Source organism: Herpailurus yagouaroundi, unplaced genomic scaffold (assembly GCF_014898765.1).
Source record: "Herpailurus yagouaroundi ecotype Mexico unplaced genomic scaffold, PumYag 199, whole genome shotgun sequence".
In the NCBI taxonomy this organism is placed as follows: domain Eukaryota; kingdom Metazoa; phylum Chordata; class Mammalia; order Carnivora; family Felidae; genus Herpailurus; species Herpailurus yagouaroundi.
The window spans coordinates 11626523-11643770 of record NW_024412430.1 but is presented as its reverse complement, the minus strand read 5'-3'; the positions used below and the strand labels follow the sequence as shown (position 1 = coordinate 11643770).

Genomic DNA, 17248 nt, shown 5'->3' with positions numbered 1-17248 from the left:
AGAACCAGGAAGATTCGAAAAGATAGTAAGGACCTTCCAGAAGACACAACATTAGCAGTGCTATCAGGGGTTACATCTTTAGGGCACATTTATGGGTAGTTAAGGGATTTCAGCTGGACCAACCTGGAAGATATGTCAGTACGGATCTTAAGTATGGGATAGGCAGTTGTTGGCTGGGGCCACCGTCACAAGGACCTTCAGTCACAAGGACCTGAGTGATGGTGAGAGACTGAAGGTTTTTGACCTGGTCAAGTGAGGGGGGTGGTCAGGAATACATGGGAAGGTGGAGGGAAGAGAAGTGGAAATCAAAGCATTAGCACAAAGGAATGTTCCAATTAGAAGCTGCAGGACTAGGCAGCTTAATGAAAAGAGAAGGAGTCAGGGAGTCTGAAACCCACATCAGAATGATTTCGAATAAAAAAAAGTAGGGGAAAGAACTGCTTTGGGGGAAAAATAAGCCTTTACGGTTACAGCAAGGCAGTTGCATAGATGTTTCCGGATGTCCAGAAGCCCAATGCAAATACGCAGGGCTGAGCTCAGGAGTGAGTTTGGCCTAAAGAAAAGATCTTAGGAATTGTCTGTAGAGAGGTGATAGCTGGACATGACCCCCTAAAAGATGCTCATGTTTTTTCTACTTCTCCCTCGAACTCCCCTGCTGCCATCTGTGTTCAGGTATCCTCTCTTAAAAAAAAAAAAAAAAAAAAAAGAAAGTTTTTTTTAATTTGATTGGAGCTGAAGTTACATTCGTTTCAGGTGTGGCATGTAGTGATTGGACAAGTGTAAACATTAGGCCGTGCTCACAAGTACAGCTGCCATCTGTCACCATCCAAGCTATCACCCTACCGTCAACTCTGTTCCCCGTGCTGTGCCTTTTGTGACTTGTTCATCCCACAGCTGGAAGCCTGTGTCTGCCCCACCCCCCCTTCCCCCATTTTGCCCTTCCCCCTACCCCTTCTCTCTGGCAATCATGAGTTCCCTTTTGTTTCTTCTTTTTTTTTTTTAGTTTCACGTATGAAATAAATCATGTGGTATCTTTCTGTCACTTGTTTCACTTTGCGGAATACCCGTCGGATCCGTCTCTGTTACCACAAATGGCATTATCTCATCCTTTCTGTGGCTGCATAATATTTCATCGTGCATATACGCATATGCATCTTATCCTAAATTCGTCTTTCAGTGGACAGTTAGGTTGCTTCCGTACCTTGACTATTGTAAATAATGCTGCACTAAACATAGGGGTACAGATACCTTTTTGAATGAGTGTTTTCATTGTCTTTTGGTGAATACCCAGTAGGGGCACTATTGGATCATGTGGTATTTCTGTTTTTTTAATGTTTTTACTTCTTTTTGAGAGCAAGAGAGAAAGATCGGGGGAGGGGCAGAGGGAGAGGGAGACAGAGGATCTGAAGTGGGCTCTGTGCTGAGAGCAGAGAGCCCCATGCGGGGCTCAAAAGTCGTGAACCGTGAGATCCTGACCTGAGCCAAAGGCAGATGTTTAACCGACTGGGCCACCCAAGTGCCCCTCTATTTTTAATTTTTTGAGGAACTTCCATACTTTTTTCCATTGTGACTACACCAGTTTGCCTTTCCACGAGCAATGCGCGCAGGTTCCCTTTGCTCCGCATCCTCACCAATACGTGTTATTTCTTGTCTTTATTTTGTAAGTTTATTTATTTTGAGAGATCGGAGGAGGCCCAGAGAGAGAGGGAGAGAAAAAAAAAATCCCAAGCAAGCTCAGCACCATCAGCACAGAGCCGGACATGGGGCTTGAACCCACAAACCATGAGATCGTGACCCGAGCCAAAACCAACAGTCAGGTGCTTAACCTACAGAGCCACTCAGGCACCCCTCTTGTCTTTTTTATTATAGCCATTCTGATAGGCGTAAGGCAGTATTTCATTATGGTTTTGATTTGTATTTCCCTGATGACTACTGATGTTGAGCATCTTTTTATGTGTCTCTTGGCCGTCTGTATGGCGTCTTTGGAGAAATGGTCTATTCAGGTCCTCTGGCCATTTTTTAGTTGGAGTTTGGTTTTTCGTCTAGAGTTGTGTAAGTTCATATATTTCGAATATTAACTCCTTATTGGATATGTCATTTGCAGATACCTTCTCGAATTCAGTAGGTTGCCTTCTTGTTTTGTTGATGGTTTCCTTTGCTTTGCAAAAGCTTTTTATTTTGATATAGTTCCAGTAGTTGAATCTTGCCTTTTTTGTTTCCTTGCCTGAGGAGAGACACGTAGAAAAATGTTGCTATGGCTGATGTCAGAGAAATTACTTACTACCTGTGCTCTCTTTAGGATCTTTGTGGTTTCCAGTCTCACATTTAGGTCTTTCATCCGTTTTGAGTTTATTTTTGCATATGGTATGAGAAGGCGGTCCAGTCTTATTTTTTTGCACGTAGCTGTCCAGTTTTCCCAGCGCCTTTCATTGAAGAGACTGTCTTTCTCCCCAGTTGTAAGTTCTTGCTTCCTTTGTCATAGATTAATTGACCGCATAGGCGTGGGTTTACCTCTGGGCTGTCTATTTTGTTCTATTGATCTGTTTTTGTGCCAGTACCATTCTGTTTTGATGGCTACACTTTTGTAGTAATATCTTAAAATCTGGGAGTGTGCTGCCTCCAGCTTTGTTCTTCTTTTTTCAGGATTGCTTCAGCTAGTCAGGTCACAAACTAATTGCTGTGGAGCTTAAGTATCATCTCTTATCCAAGCTATTGAAACCCTTTAGTCAACAACAGGCACCCTTTATGTGGGGTATCTCTACGGTTTCCTGACTGTTTTCTTCCAGGCCTTATTCCAACCTGTAATTGGGGTTTGTGTGATTTTGAGGATGGTATTGTTGTCTATTTTACTTAGCTCTGAAGTCCTGGCAACTTCATCGTGCCTGGGACAACACTAGACAATCACTTCTAGTCGAGTCTGGAGCCCATGAATGTCGCCGCTGAGAAGCAGAGAAGAATGTTGAGAGAATTTCAGTGAACATCTTTGGATCATTGTCCTGCGGATGATCCAGAGGAAGTCGGGACTTGGGATCATGATCCAAAGGAAAGACAGACGGGAAGGCAAAGAACAAGAGTGGAGGGCACGTGGAGATGCCGGGGGGCGTGGTCAGCCCAGATGATTGCATGGGTGGGGGATGAACGGCGACGGTAACAGCTAACAGTTATCGGGCACCCTTTGTATGCCAGTTGCTGTCCTAAGACTCGACGTGGATTAACTCAGTCTTCGCAGTAACTCTGTGAGGCTGGAGTTCCCATGATCTCTCTCTTGCAGATGAGGAAACGGGGCCCAGCACAGTCCATACTTTGCCCCGGGGGCCAACGAGTAGGGAAGCCATGGGTCGACCAAGCCCACCTGCCCCCAGAGCACAGAGTCTTAACCACCGTGCAGCTGCTGTCGCTCCTCGTAGCAGGGGGACAGAACACAGTGCGTGGCGGGGGAGGGGGGCACAGCAGGTGGAATAGAAAGAGGAGGACCAGGCAGTCTTTGTCACATGTGGCCACAAGGAGAGGACAGAAGTGCCTGCCATTCTGCATTAGGACGTTTCCCACACCATGTCACCAGGCCTCCAGAAACCGCATGTGAATTAAGAGCAGTCCCCACCTGTCACCAGCTGTGAGAACACGGAGAAGGTGCTTTCTTCAGGAACAGATAGTTTTGCTCCCGTCCTCAGGATGCTGCTTCGACTTTGACTTTTTTTACTATCTTCCAGTATTATTATTGCCTTAAAACAGTCCTTGGGAAAGAAGGGGGAAGCCAATCTGACTTTGGCAATAAAAGCGTTAACGATACTCCGTCTTGATTTCGCTTTTACACGCGTCTGTGAAATCAGTCCTGCTTTCTTCTTTTTACAAGTGGGGAAGTAAAGTCTCGCCAAAGCTAGACAGAAAAGCACCTGTGTTTGCATTGCAGCCTGAGTTTTGCACAGCAACCGCACGGGCGCAGGATCCCCCAGCGACAGCCAGGTCAGGCAAACATTCTGGAAAAAAAAAAAAAAATGCGCCTGAGTGACAGACTTGACTGATGGGTGTCTGTCCTGTTGCAGAATGTTGCACACTCTCACAGCCCACACATGCTAAGATTTTGGCAGATATATTTGATTCCTTTAATTAAGGAAGCAGGAGGATATGCATAACAACGACTTTGTTCCTAATTGATGTGGGTCTGCAATGCATGTGACTAAAATCTGTTCCCAGGATTTTTCATTACGGAAGTTTTTGAATTTGACTTAAAATACATGCCTTTTCCTTCCTTAACATTTTTTTTTATATAAGTGGTGACTTTAACCCGTGATCTAACTATCATGGCCAACTTCCCACACATGGGAATAGAACTTATCTTTTTTAAGCCTTTCACTCTGAAAGCGGGAGCCTGGCCTCCTCAAGACAGTTCAGGGTCCTTCAGGGACTCCCAACAATCCAGTTTAGGAGTACAGGGAAAAATGATTCACTTTTAAAAATTTACGTGTAGGGGCGCCTGAGTGGCTCCGTCGGTTGAGCGTCCGACTTCGGCTCAGGTCGTGATCTCACGGTTCGTGTGTTCGAGCCCCGAGTCAGGCTCTGTGCTGACAGCTCGGAGCCTGGAGCCTGCTTCGGATTCTGTGTCTCCCTCTCTCTGCCCCTCCCCTACTCATGCCATGTCTCTGTCTCTCGGTAATGAATCAACGTTAAAAAAATTTTTTTTAATTAAAATTTACATGTAGCTTTTTCTTAGTTAATTCTCCCTTGAGGCTTGTTTTTGTTTGTTTTTTTAAGTAAACCAGATAGATACTTGGCCACTTACAGCATCAGGGGTTCAAATTGGACCCCAGCTTGACTTTGTGTCACTTAGAAAGTGCACGTGTCCTCTTTGGCCTAGTCCTGAGGCAAGAGAAGTGACTGGAAGTACCAACCAAACTGTATAGGTTGTACGTGGCATTGAAAATATAAGAAAAAATGTTTCATAAGGAAAGTTTTTGAACAGGCACAGCTAACTTGTGGATGCTCTGCAGGGACAAAGAAAGAAAGTTGATGGTGTCAAGATTACCTTTCCATTTTCCCGCCTCTCAGTTTACCTCTCTGGATGCCCGCCAGGAACATTCACACCGTCGTCTCGCGGTCTGATGAGCACTTGCTTTTGAAGCCAGTTTGCCACCCTGAGGGGACCTTTACCAGTGGGTAGTTCGGGGGCTGTGCCGGGCATGAGGCTGTGATTTTTTGCCCGCCAAAATCAGGACTCTTCCCCCAGACGGATCGTGCGGTCATCGCTTTATACCCATTGACCAGAATTGCCATTCTTTTCGTCGTCGACCTTCAACCCAGAACTTTTGACAAGGCCCACAAGGGCGCTGGTGAGCAGGCTGAACGCACAGTTGTATTTTCGGTGCATTTTTATTTTCAGAAGTGTAAGGTTAAGGGCGTTTACTTCCGAGATGACGTCTGTCATCTCTGACACTAGTGTGAGCAATGAGTCACTATGACTTGAAATCAGGATGACGATCGCAAGCAGTTAATTCGGCATTTTCTTTGTACCCGGAACGTTCCTAGGCTCTTTCTCTGCATGTCCGTGTTGAATTTTTACAAAGCACCCCATACAGTCGATAACATTATTGTCACCACTTTATAGAGGAGGAAGCAGGCAGAGGGGGGTGATGTAAGCTGCCTAGGCCACACTCTTTACCTTTTACGTCCTGCCCCCGGACGCGTGCGCGCTGACAAATGTCAGTGGGAAGACTGGTGGCGATTGCCGTGCAAGTGCACGTGGGTGGGCACTGTTCCCCAGCCATCCTTGCGGCGTGGCTGAGAATTGCAAAGCCCGAGGACCTTGTGCCCTTGTTGCTGTCTGAAGAAGGCATCCAGTATCTGTCAGGGTTTCTCTTCAAGAGGCTGGGTCCTTGGCAACCGTGATGCAGAACTGTCTTGTTTGCTTACGTGGCTCCGTGCCATCGTGTGGGGGCGTAAGGCACCGATAAACCTCCGTGGGGAACCGACCAGTGAGTCTGAGGCTTACACGTTGGGTCAGTGGTGAGGAACTTTTCCTGCCACCCTTCCCGCCTCCTCCAATCTTGGCCTCCATTTCTTCTTAGGGTAGGGAGGCTCGGTCCACACTGCTGTCAGGCCACTCTCTGATCTCGTGGGTTATAAAGTTCCATGGCCGAAACGTCTAAAATAGTAAGATTTTCCTCTCAGCTCTTGCCTGCCTCCTTTCTTTTTTATTTATTTATTTTTAATTTTTGTTTTAAGTGTTTATCTATTTTTGAGACAGAGGGAGACAGGGCGCAAGTGGGAGAGGGACAGCGAGAGAGGGAGACACAGAATCCGGAGCAGGCTCTAGGCTCTGAGCTGTCAGCACCGAGCCTGATGCGGGGCTCGAACCCACGAACCGTGAGATGACGACCTGGGCCAAAGTCAGATGCTTAACCGACCGAGCCACCCAGGCGCCCCTTGCCTGCCTCCTTTCTTAATTTAGTAAACCGTAAGATGAACAAATGATACTCTGAATAATCGATGCTCATGTACGGCCCCTTTCATTCTTCCTCATTGATGGCAAAGATGTACGGGACCCAGGGATAACCGTATTTCTGGAAGGCCTCCTGTGCCATAGTTCACAAATCCCGTGACAGATGGTATTCGTGAAGTGGCAGCCACAGGCGTTTGAGTCCTCGGGCTCGACCCCTGTTCCCTGTGTCATAAATGTCTGATCAAAAAGCAGCCGGGCCGAGGGGGAATGAGTAAGCCTTAGAAATGCTGCGTATTCTGTCTCTGGTTAAACAATGACTATAGACTCTGATCCTCAGAGGCGGTTCCTAACTAGGGTACAGTGACAGATTATCATGTCGTTCTGCCATGCAGGCTTGGCTTAATTTCTGGGCTTTTTTGATTTCCCAAACAGCTTTGTGTGAGAAACGCCAGGCATTTAAAACCCTGCTGTACAGGAGATTCATGTACAAACCACAAGGAGAAGAGCTTTATCATGGAGGAAAATGCCCCATTTTCATGCGCTCCTGAATACTTTTCCTCCACTAAGGAAGCATCCTGAGTGTCAGAGCCCCACCTACGCTGGGAAGCCGTGTTGACTGCTTCTCCCCTTGACCTTACCTCCCGCCATTTTCCTGTCAGAACACCTCTACCTCCTTTGTCTGGTGGCCTCTGCTACTTTTATTTTTATTTATTTTTATTTTTTTTTAATGTTTATTTCTTTATTTTGAGAGTGAAAGGGAGAGGGAGAATCCCAAGCAGGCTCCATGCTGTCAGCGCAGAGCCCAATGCAGAGCTCAATCCCACAAACATGAGATCATGACCTGGGCCAGATCAAGAGTCTGGTGCTTAACCCACTAAGCCACCCAGGTGCTTTTGAGATCCTAATTTTTAAAAACACTTGTACAGGGGGCGCACCTGGGTGGCTCAGTCAGTTGAGCGTCCAACTTCGGCTCGGGTCATGACCTCGCGGTCCGTGGGTTCGAGCCCCGCGTCAGGCTCTGTGCTGACAGCTCGGAGCCTGGAGCCTGCTTCGGATTTTATGTGGGTGTCTCTCTCTCTCTCTCTCTCTCTCTCTCTCTCTGCTCCTCCCCCACTCGTGCTCGCTCGCTCTCTATTTCTCTCTCAAAAATCAATAAACACGTTTTAAAAAGTTTAAAAACAGTTGTACAGGGAACCGGATGGCAGCTTTGAAAGACACGCTTTCCAAAGGAGACCACCAAACTCCAGCAAGGTCAAGATTGGGAGAACAGAATCCAAACAAAAACACATTCCGGCTGAGTCTTCACGCTGAGGAGGTTGCAGGCTTCTAGAGACCAGTAGCTGTTGGTGTCTGTGCTCCTCGTGCTGAAGAGTGTGGCTGCTGGAGTTGCCTACCTGGGTTCCTATCCGACAGCACCACTCATGAAGTGTGTGATATTGAGCAAATCACTTCCTCTCTCTCTCTCTCTGTCTCGATTTGTTCATCTGTAAGATAGAGACTGTAATAGTACCTAACTCAAAGAGGTGTGAGGGTTGAATCCAAGGTGACCTACTTAGAACCTGGCCCGTGGGAAGTTTTCAATAAATGTTATGGGTGAAACATTTATGACGGGTTAGGAAAAGATGTGCTTCTTTTCAATTTGCATAAAAAATATCGTCTTGGAGCCATTGTGATAATCCTTACTAAACAGGGCCTGATAACAACCTCAAATGTTTTTGTTTTGATTCTTCCTCTGTCAGCCGTGTGTCTGCTTATCTAGAGCACTCTGATCCTCCCCAGATGAGACTTAGGAGCCATTTCAGTTGACTGGCCTGCTGGTTCTTTTTCTTACTCAGGTGCTGGAAAGCTTCAAAATCATGGACTATAGCCTTTTGCTGGGAATCCACATCTTGGACCATTCCCTCAAAGAGAAAGAAGAGGAGAACTCACAAAACGTGCCTGATGCCAAACGGTCGGGGATGCAGAAGGTCCTCTATTCGACAGCAATGGAATCCATCCAGGGTCCAGGGAAACCAGGAGACGGGATCATCACAGAGAACCCGGACACGTAAGTGTGGTCACCTACCTGCCCACCCTCCTGGCCGGGGGAGCCCACATCGGTGAGGTAATTAAATGCAGTCATGTTCCTTTCCTGGTGGCTCTTGGAGAATGGCTTCCTATCTGGTGCTAAAATGGATCAAGCCGCCTTTGTTTCTCTTCCTCTGCGGATGACTAGAGGAGTAGCAGCTCTTTGGGTCATTATCATTCTCTGACGCACGCGGTTTCAGTGTTTCAGATGGCCCCATTTTTTTACAGCGGCTGAAAATGTTTCTGCCCCTATTTACTGCATATTCAAAACAGGCACCGCGACAGGAGACTATGAATTTGAATAAACATGCGTTGAAGCAAACATGTGACAGGAATTACGTTCACAATTCAGAGCCGCTTATCCACATAAAAGGATTCTGCTGTTGTAGGTCCTGTACCCTGGCAGATGTAGTCTCTTGGCCTCAGCCAGATGTGATGGTAACTGCAGGATTAGTTGGCACAGAGAAAGTGCTTCTTGACTAACGGAAACAGCTACAACCAAAGAAAGCGATTGAAATGGTTGCCTATGTCATGCGTGTTTACCAGCTGTGCAGGAGACTGAATGAATGGCATCATTTCCCTAGGCCATAAGGGGCTGCCTTCTGGGAGTCTCCAACAATGACTAAATCACAGGCATATTTCACCTTTAGAAAGGAGCTCCATACGTATTAAAGCTTTAAAAATTCCTCTCTTACGAATCTGTCTCAATGTCCAGTCCATTAAACCAATTACTCTCTATCAGTATAGTGAACTACACAGCCATGAAAAAACGCATTAGCATTGAATATGAGGAAATGGACATCGTTTAGCAAATGAAAAATGCAAGTTGTAACATATGCTAACTTAAATGCTTTTGCGGGCTAATAAAGACATATACACATACGTTTCCCCTGGAAAGGTGTACCAAATGCGGATAGAGGTCCTTGGCATCCTTGGAATGGGTTCTTTTGTATATTTAAAATCTCACAGTAGATATATAAAAGTGTTGCATTTTTAAAACATAGTGTTTTGGGGCACCTCGGTGGCTCAGTTGGTTAAGCGTCTGACTTTGGCTCAGGTCATGATCTCACAGTTCGTGAGTGTGAGCCCTGCATTGGGCTCTGTGCTGACAGCTCAGAGCCTAGAGCCTGCTTCGGGTTCTGTGCCTCCCTCCCTCCCTGCCCCTCCCTTGTGCGCTCCGTCTCCCTCCCTCTCAAAAACAAATAAACATTTAAAAAAATGAAATAAAAAGCAGTATTTCAGTATACTTTGAAAATCCGTGCTTGCAGTTTTAAAATAGGAAGAATTTTTTGTTTGGATTCTTCTCATCCAGCTGTCCAGAGGTGACAGCTCTGGTTTCACTCTCCTGTGTGGGAAGTACATCATTCTGGATTCCCAGGAAGACTCTACCCAGGGGTGGGGGGGGGGGGGGAAAGGAAAGAAAGAAAGAAAAGAGAAAAGGAAAGCAAGTCCAGAATTCTTAAAGTTGTCCATTTTTATTTAGTCTATTTTAGAAATTATGTCCACTTCCTAATATATTGTAAAAGCTTCTCTCTTTTGCCCTATCAACAGAATGGGAGGCATTCCAGCTAAAAGCCATAAGGGAGAAAGACTACTTTTGTTTATGGGCATTATTGACATTCTGCAATCATATAGGTAAGTAATTTGGGGAAGAAGCCTTTGTTTATTTCAAAGTAAATCAACAAAAGGCTTTGAAAATCCACCAGATGGGAGTGATTTTATATTCTCATTTTTGTTTCTGTCTGTTTACATTTAGGTTAATGAAGAAGTTAGAACATTCCTGGAAAGCGCTTGTTTATGACGGGGTAAGTGACTTACCATGTCCCTTGTTAAACTATATATTTCTCTGATTTCTCAGACTTCAACGTGCGTGTAGGAAGTCACATCAGCAGACCAAACAATGTTCTCTTTTTTGTTGTTTTTTTAACATTTATTTCCGAAAGAGAGAGACTGAGGGTCAGCAGGGGAGGGGCAGAGAGAAGTGAGACACAGAATCCGAAGCAGGCTCAGGCTCTAAGCTGTCAGCACAGAGCCCGGATGCGGGGCTCGAACCCATGAGCCTTGCTATCATGACCCGAGCCGAAGTCGGTTGCCTAACCGACTGAGCCGCCCAAGTGCCCTAAAAGGATGTGTTGTTTCTATGTCAAATCTCCAGGACCCTCTTACAAGAGGATGCTGGGGAAAAGGGGGAGGGAGACTGATTGCAGAGCCCCGGGGAAGAACAGGAGGACCATTGAAATGAGATTCTCGGTTCTCACCGGAGTAACCTGTGGAGCGATCTGAGCCTGACTTTGGTGGGACACAGCCCTGGATGTGAACCCTGCATTCACCACTTTACTCACCGTGTGATCCAGTCACATTGCTTGTTTATTTGGCCTCCCTGGGCCTGGTTTCCCATCTGTACCAGAGATATAGTAATAGCCCTCATAGGGCTAATGCAGGGATTAAATAAAATAATACACTGTCATGTTCAACACAATGCCGAGCACAATAAAGACGGAAGAAGTGAAAACTTACATACAAGTTGTTAGGGATGTACGTGACTAAGACTGAACGGTGTGAGGGTCTCTTAGACCCAGAGTTGCATAGCAATCAAAAAAAAAAAAAAAAGAAAAGAAAACAATCAATTATCCAGAGGTATTCTCCCTCCTCCCCACTCAGTACACAGACACGTTCCTATCTACGTGTTACATGCGAAGTTTTTGCTACTGATGGAACATTTACCGGCCTCGGCCTCCCTCAGTTAATAACCTGACCACGGAATATATTGGGCAGAGGTTTGCTCGCACATTTTTTAAAGATGTTCGCAGCTGCTTTCCTTTGAAAGAAGATAAATTATAGAGATTATTCTCTTCCTTTATTGGAAAAGAACACGGACTTCCTCACTTCTGTGGAAGGCTGGTAATAACCTCTCTGCATGAAAGATCTGCCTTTTGTCCCCAGGCTGAGGAATGGGCTTTGTCAGAATGCACTCGCAAACAACAGGTTCACAAGTTTGCTTCTGAGAAGTAAATGTAGGCTTACTATTTAAATCGAAGATTCCTTTTGTTTAAAGGCCAAGATGGCGGACTGATATTCTCCCTTCCAGCTGACAAAAATAGAGACTGTTTAATGCCTTTTTTAAAATATTTGTTTAGGGGCGCCTGGGTGGCGCAGTCGGTTAAGCGTCCGACTTCAGCCAGGTCACGATCTCGCGGTCCGTGAGTTCGAGCCCCGCGTCGGGCTCTGGGCTGATGGCTCAGAGCCTGGAGCCTGTTTCCGATTCTGTGTCTCCCTCTCTCTCTGCCCCTCCCCTGTTCATGCTCTGTCTCTCTCTGTCCCAAAAATAAATAAACGTTGAAAAAAAAAATTAAAAAAAAATAAAATAAAATAAAATAAAATATTTGTTTATTTTGGGGAGAGCACAAGCAGGGGAGGGGCGGACAGAGGGGGACAGAGGATCTTAAGTGGGCTCTGGGCTGACAGTAGGGAGCCCGACTGATGTGGGGCTCAAGCTCACGAACTGCGAGGTCATGACCTGAGCCAAAGTCAGATGTTCATCCGAGCCACCCAGGTGTCCCAAGACTGCAAAATGCTTTAAACATGGAAAGGAAACCAGCAAACACCCTTCCCTTTCTGTTTCCTAAGACAACTTTAATTCCCTGTCACCAGACTAAGACTTCTGATCTGAATGGCCTAGTACTCAACTGGGTCAGATGCATCTAAGAGGCCCCTACCTTTGTCTAGTCAAAATACATCTTCCGTGTTTTGGTGGCGGTTTCTTTTTTTTAAGAGACTCTCTGTGTTGATTGTTTACTTGTGGAATTATAAGAGGTAAATAAGACTCACTTTTGTTTATTTGCAAAGTTGCCTCTTAAACAATGTTTCTTCATACCAAAAGAGAACCACAGCCCAGCTTCTCTTGGAAAGAGAAGGTCTGGGTCTTAATCATCTTGCACCATAAGAGATCCCTCAATATCTTATGCACTTGTTGTGAATATGTGTCCACTTCAGACAGGCGCTGCCAGAGTACTGGGGGAGCGCACGTCAGACCAGTAGGAAATTGCCACCACGTCTGCAACATCACTGTCTAGGGGACCTTGGCCAAAGAAGGTTCCTCTGTGCTGTCCTTCATTACATGCTAATTACAGAATTACCTTATGCCTCATGTAATTCCCTGTTTCACAGATGAAAAAAAAAAAACAAAACAAAACAACGGAGGCACCAAAACACTGCCTTTCTCCTGGATCGCACAGCTTCTTAAAGTTAGAACTAACACCAGAACCAGGTCTCCAGACCCCTGGTCCAGTGTGGGTTTTTTCCCTCCACACCTGGAGCGGGCACTTTATACCATCTAAATTTAAACTTTTAGAACTTTTTTTTATTGGAACCCACAAACTTAGAATCAAAATGGAACATTAATTTGTTTCTGGAAATGTATATCTTGGAGAGCAGGTAAATGATCACTGAGTAAACATACAGAATTCGCTTCTTCATCCATCTCCTTTCCTGGATTTGTAATAAAACGCCCCTTCGGTCCTGAAGACTCCTGCCAAGCATGAGAGAATTGAGTTAACAGTTTAATTCAATTCAATTCTATCTAATTAGTGGATAATTCAGCATAACGGAGGTCATCAGTCAGCCGTGTCCCCTTGGAATCTTCCCTGTGTTTTGTACCATTTTACTAGGAGATAAAACCAGTGCTCCTTTTTGACCTAGATGCCATTTTTCCATTAGGGTTGTTTTGCTTATTTGTGTCCCCAGTTTTTTTTTTTTTTAATTTTTTTTAATGTTTGTTTATTTTTGAGCAAGAGAGACAGAGCACGAGCAGGGGAGGGGCAGAGAGAGAGGACACAGAATCTCAAGCAGGCTCCAGGCTCTGAGCTGTCAGCACAGAGCCCGACGCAGGGCCCAAACCCACAAACCGTGAGATCATGACCTGAGCCGAAGTCTGGCATTTAACCGACTGAGCCACCTGGGCGTCTATGTCCCCAGTTTTTGTCCCCAACTCAAAGCGTTATCCTTCATTTCAGCTGAGACTTGAGGTGCTTGTTGCCTACGTGTGAAACAAAGAATCTAAAAGCCCCACATGGCACACAGTGCAATCAGAATCAACTTATTACATGTTTTGCTTTATAAAGCAGCATCTTTTTGCTAGCTCTCCCCAGCCCCATCCACAGTCTTTGCTCAGATTGTCTTTGCCTCCTTCTGCAGCCTGACTCTTGGGCACCACAGGTCACAAGACTTTGCTCTTCTCTGGCTCTCAACATCCACACCTTCTGCTTAAGGACATGGGCTTAACAGAGAACCGATTGAATAGATGGTTCTTCTAGCTTAAAATGAACTGCAAGATAAACCTGTGATAACTGATTTGTATTTTCAGGATACTGTTTCAGTTCATCGACCAAGCTTTTATGCTGACAGATTTCTAAAGTTTATGAATTCCAGAGTTTTCAAGAAAATTCAAGGTAAGGTTCTTAGAATTTTTTTTTTTTTTTTACTTTTAGCACTTACTTGCTGACTTTCTGGTGTGTATCCTTCCAAGATTTTTAGTGGAAGGTTTGGACTAATTTATCTCCCAAAAGCTGTGATCACTTAATAATTATGTAATTACCAGTAATTTACTGATGCCATAATCATTAGAGTCTTATTGTGGAAAAAATTAGAAACTGCCTAACTATCCAGTCCTGTATTATACAGGTTATATGATGTATTAAATATATTATGGTACAATCTAATGGAATAATATGTACAATAAAAGTCATATTCTAAAGGTACGTTTAGTCCTTATAGACATAGATTTATTCACACAGACACACACACGTATATATAGTTCATTGGTTTGCATATGTAAATTCACAACAAATGCTAATGGAATATATAAAAATCTGATACATTAACAAGAAAAAGGATGAAAACCAAACGATCATCTCAACAGGTGCAGAAAACGCACTGGACAAAGTACAGTATTCATTCATGGTAAAAACTTTCCACACAGTAGGTTCAGAGGGAACATACGTCAACATCACAAAGGCCATACATGAAAAACCCACAGCTCACATCATACCCAATGGCGAAAACCTGAGAGCTTTTCCTCTGACATCAGCAACAAGACAAGTATATCCACTCTCACCACAAGCAGTGCTCAAATCTTTGGGCCTCAGGGCCACTTTACGCTCTTTTCAATGATCAAAGACCCCGAAAAAGCATTTACACATGTGGGGCTATGTATATCACTATTTAGCATATTAGAATTTAAAGTTAAGGAAAGTTTTAAATATTCATTAATTCTTACAAAGTAGCAATTTCAAAAATTGCATATAAAAATGGTCAGTTTCAACAAAAAGGTAAAAAAATTTCACATAAAAAATAATCGTGAAGGGATGCCTGGTGGCTTAGTTGGTTAAGCGTCCAACTTCGGCTCAGGTCATGATTTCACAGTTCATGGGTTCGAGCCCCACATTGGGCTCTCCTGTCGGCTCATGCCCTTTCTCTCTCAAAAATAAACAAACATTAAAATAATAATAATAGTAATAATTAGGAAAAGCAATATTTTCTAAAACAAATAATTGACTGAGAGAAGTGGTATTATTTTACATTTTTTCAAAGCCCCAATTCTGGCTTAATAGGAGACATCTAGAATCTCCTATCAGCTTCTGAATTCAGTCTGTGGCTAGAGGTCCTGTGGCATCTAGAAAACTCATTAGAGAGTGAGAAAGGCTAATTACGCCTTAATATTGTTATGAAAATAGGTTTTTTTAGTTATTTTATTTGTTTTTTTTAAGTAATCTCTACAGCCCTGTGGGGCTCCAACTCATGACCCCAAGATCATGAGTCACAAGCTCCACTGACTGAGCCAGCCAGGAGCCCCTGAAAATAATTTTAACATCGAAGACCTTCTAAGAGGGTCTCAGGAGCCTCTAGTACTCCCTGAACCACATTTGAGATCCTCCGACTTAAAAGTTTTAAAATATTATGTTGGAAGACAAGAGGTGAAGGTTCATAAAAGTCGGCAGACAGAACCTTAAAGCAGAAGCCAGTGCGCGTAATCCCTTCACACCTAGATAGCAGGTGTCGCCATTGTCTTCATAGCATGAGGAGTCAAGGTGAATGTGACTTATTTGGGCCACTTATTTTCCAATAAAATCCATTTCGATCGGTTTTTAAACATTCAAAATTTCCTCCCCTCCAAGAAAACCCAGGTCTGGTTTTATCTCTTCTCCCCCTCCTGTCAGCCAGGAAATAGAATGCTAGCGAGCGAAGAAATGAATACTGCTTAAGACAACTTCAGAGAAAAGAAAGACACCTTGGGTTTCCTGCTTTCGCGTTCTGTGACCTTGGGCAGGTCACAGCTTTTCAGCTGTCATTTTCTGGACCTATAAAAGGGCTCAGACGACCGTTGCCTCCCTCAGACAACCGCGTGGGTAATTTGAGATACGGAGTGTGATGTTAGTCTCCAAACCCTAAAACCCTCTACAAAAGTTATTTATTACGATGATCATATGATTATGGCTATAAGACTGCTCACAAGACACACAGACTTTTCCTTCTCCAGAACTGGAGAGAATGCCCACCATTCTTCCCCATTTGTGTGTCCCAAAGTCCTTGTCCAGTTAAGTTCTTGCAAGCTGCCTACGGGCAGGCCCCAGATGAGCGTTGCAGTCTAAGCTCTGAGCTTCCCAAGGCCAGATGCAATTATTCTAATGCATCAGCTGTCAGGTCACCCCTGCATGCAAACCTCCACAGGTGGAGAGACACTGCCAAAAACCAGTTCAGGCAAGGCATAAACAGGCCGCAACTTCTCTCCTCCTCTCCAAGGAAATTCTTTAATAACTGCATTAAGCCAAGAATTATTGGAACGAGGACTGAACAGAGATGGGGATGGTGTGGCCGCGGCTAAAACAGCTCCCAGTGACGTAGCCGAAGTACAGGCACAGCCTTCAGCGAGCAGATTGGTAGCGAAGTCCATTTGCCCTGGTTCGGGTTCCCAACACACTTCTGAAGTTGTAGAATGCTGTTTGGACAAAGGTCAGGAGTGAACGGTACATCTGATATAGCCGTGACCTCAAGAAGACCCAGAGGGCAGGAAGTTTCAGTGGAAAGTCACTTAAAAGAAAAAAGCAACCCGAAGTAACTTGACTAAATTAGGCTTCCTGAGTATACGATTAAACATTGGCATGTTTAGAAATTCCTAGTCCCAAGTTAATAAAACCAGGGTCATGAGAATTCTCCTTGCTTTACCATCTGCGTTTACCAACCCACCCGACCTCCTCCTAGCACTAGGAAAACATTGCTTGGAGGCAGAGAAATTCTCCTTTAGCCTCAAAACATTTGAACTTCACCTCGGGTGAGACTTAACTTCAAAATCTGGAGATGCATTCCAGTTTGCATGGACTCTAGGCCCTTGTAATCGAAGTCAAGTCACTGCGGACAAAAAAAAATTGCCCAAACGCCAACAGTTTTGTCTCCCTTTGCTCGTGTATGTAAAACAAAGTTTCTTGTTTTATTTCTCCTCAAATAATGACTAATAAGTTAATAAATAAAATCTTAATTAAAAATACTAATGTGCTTTTACAGTAAGTATCTTTCTTTGTCACTCCTTTGTCCTTCCTGTCTAGCTTTGAAGGCGTCACCTTCTAAAAAACGGTGCAACTCCATCGCTGCCCTGAAGGCAACCTCCCAAGAGATCGTGTCCTCAATTAGCCAGGAATGGAAGGATGAGAAGCGGGATCTGCTGACGGAGGGGCAGAGTTTCAGCAGCCTTGA

General features: G+C 44.6%; 1 protein-coding gene across 1 annotated transcript in view; it reads left to right on the top strand.

Annotated features, from left to right (window-relative positions):
- PIP5K1B (phosphatidylinositol-4-phosphate 5-kinase type 1 beta) overlaps positions 1-17248 on the top strand; it is a 185407-nt gene that overhangs the window by 88046 nt on the left and 80113 nt on the right. The window contains exons 6-10 of the mRNA XM_040449410.1: positions 8272-8483; positions 10055-10138; positions 10260-10308; positions 13866-13950; positions 17101-17248. Of these exons, the coding sequence (XP_040305344.1) occupies positions 8272-8483; positions 10055-10138; positions 10260-10308; positions 13866-13950; positions 17101-17248 (578 nt within the window). The remainder of the gene's footprint in view (positions 1-8271; positions 8484-10054; positions 10139-10259; positions 10309-13865; positions 13951-17100) is intronic.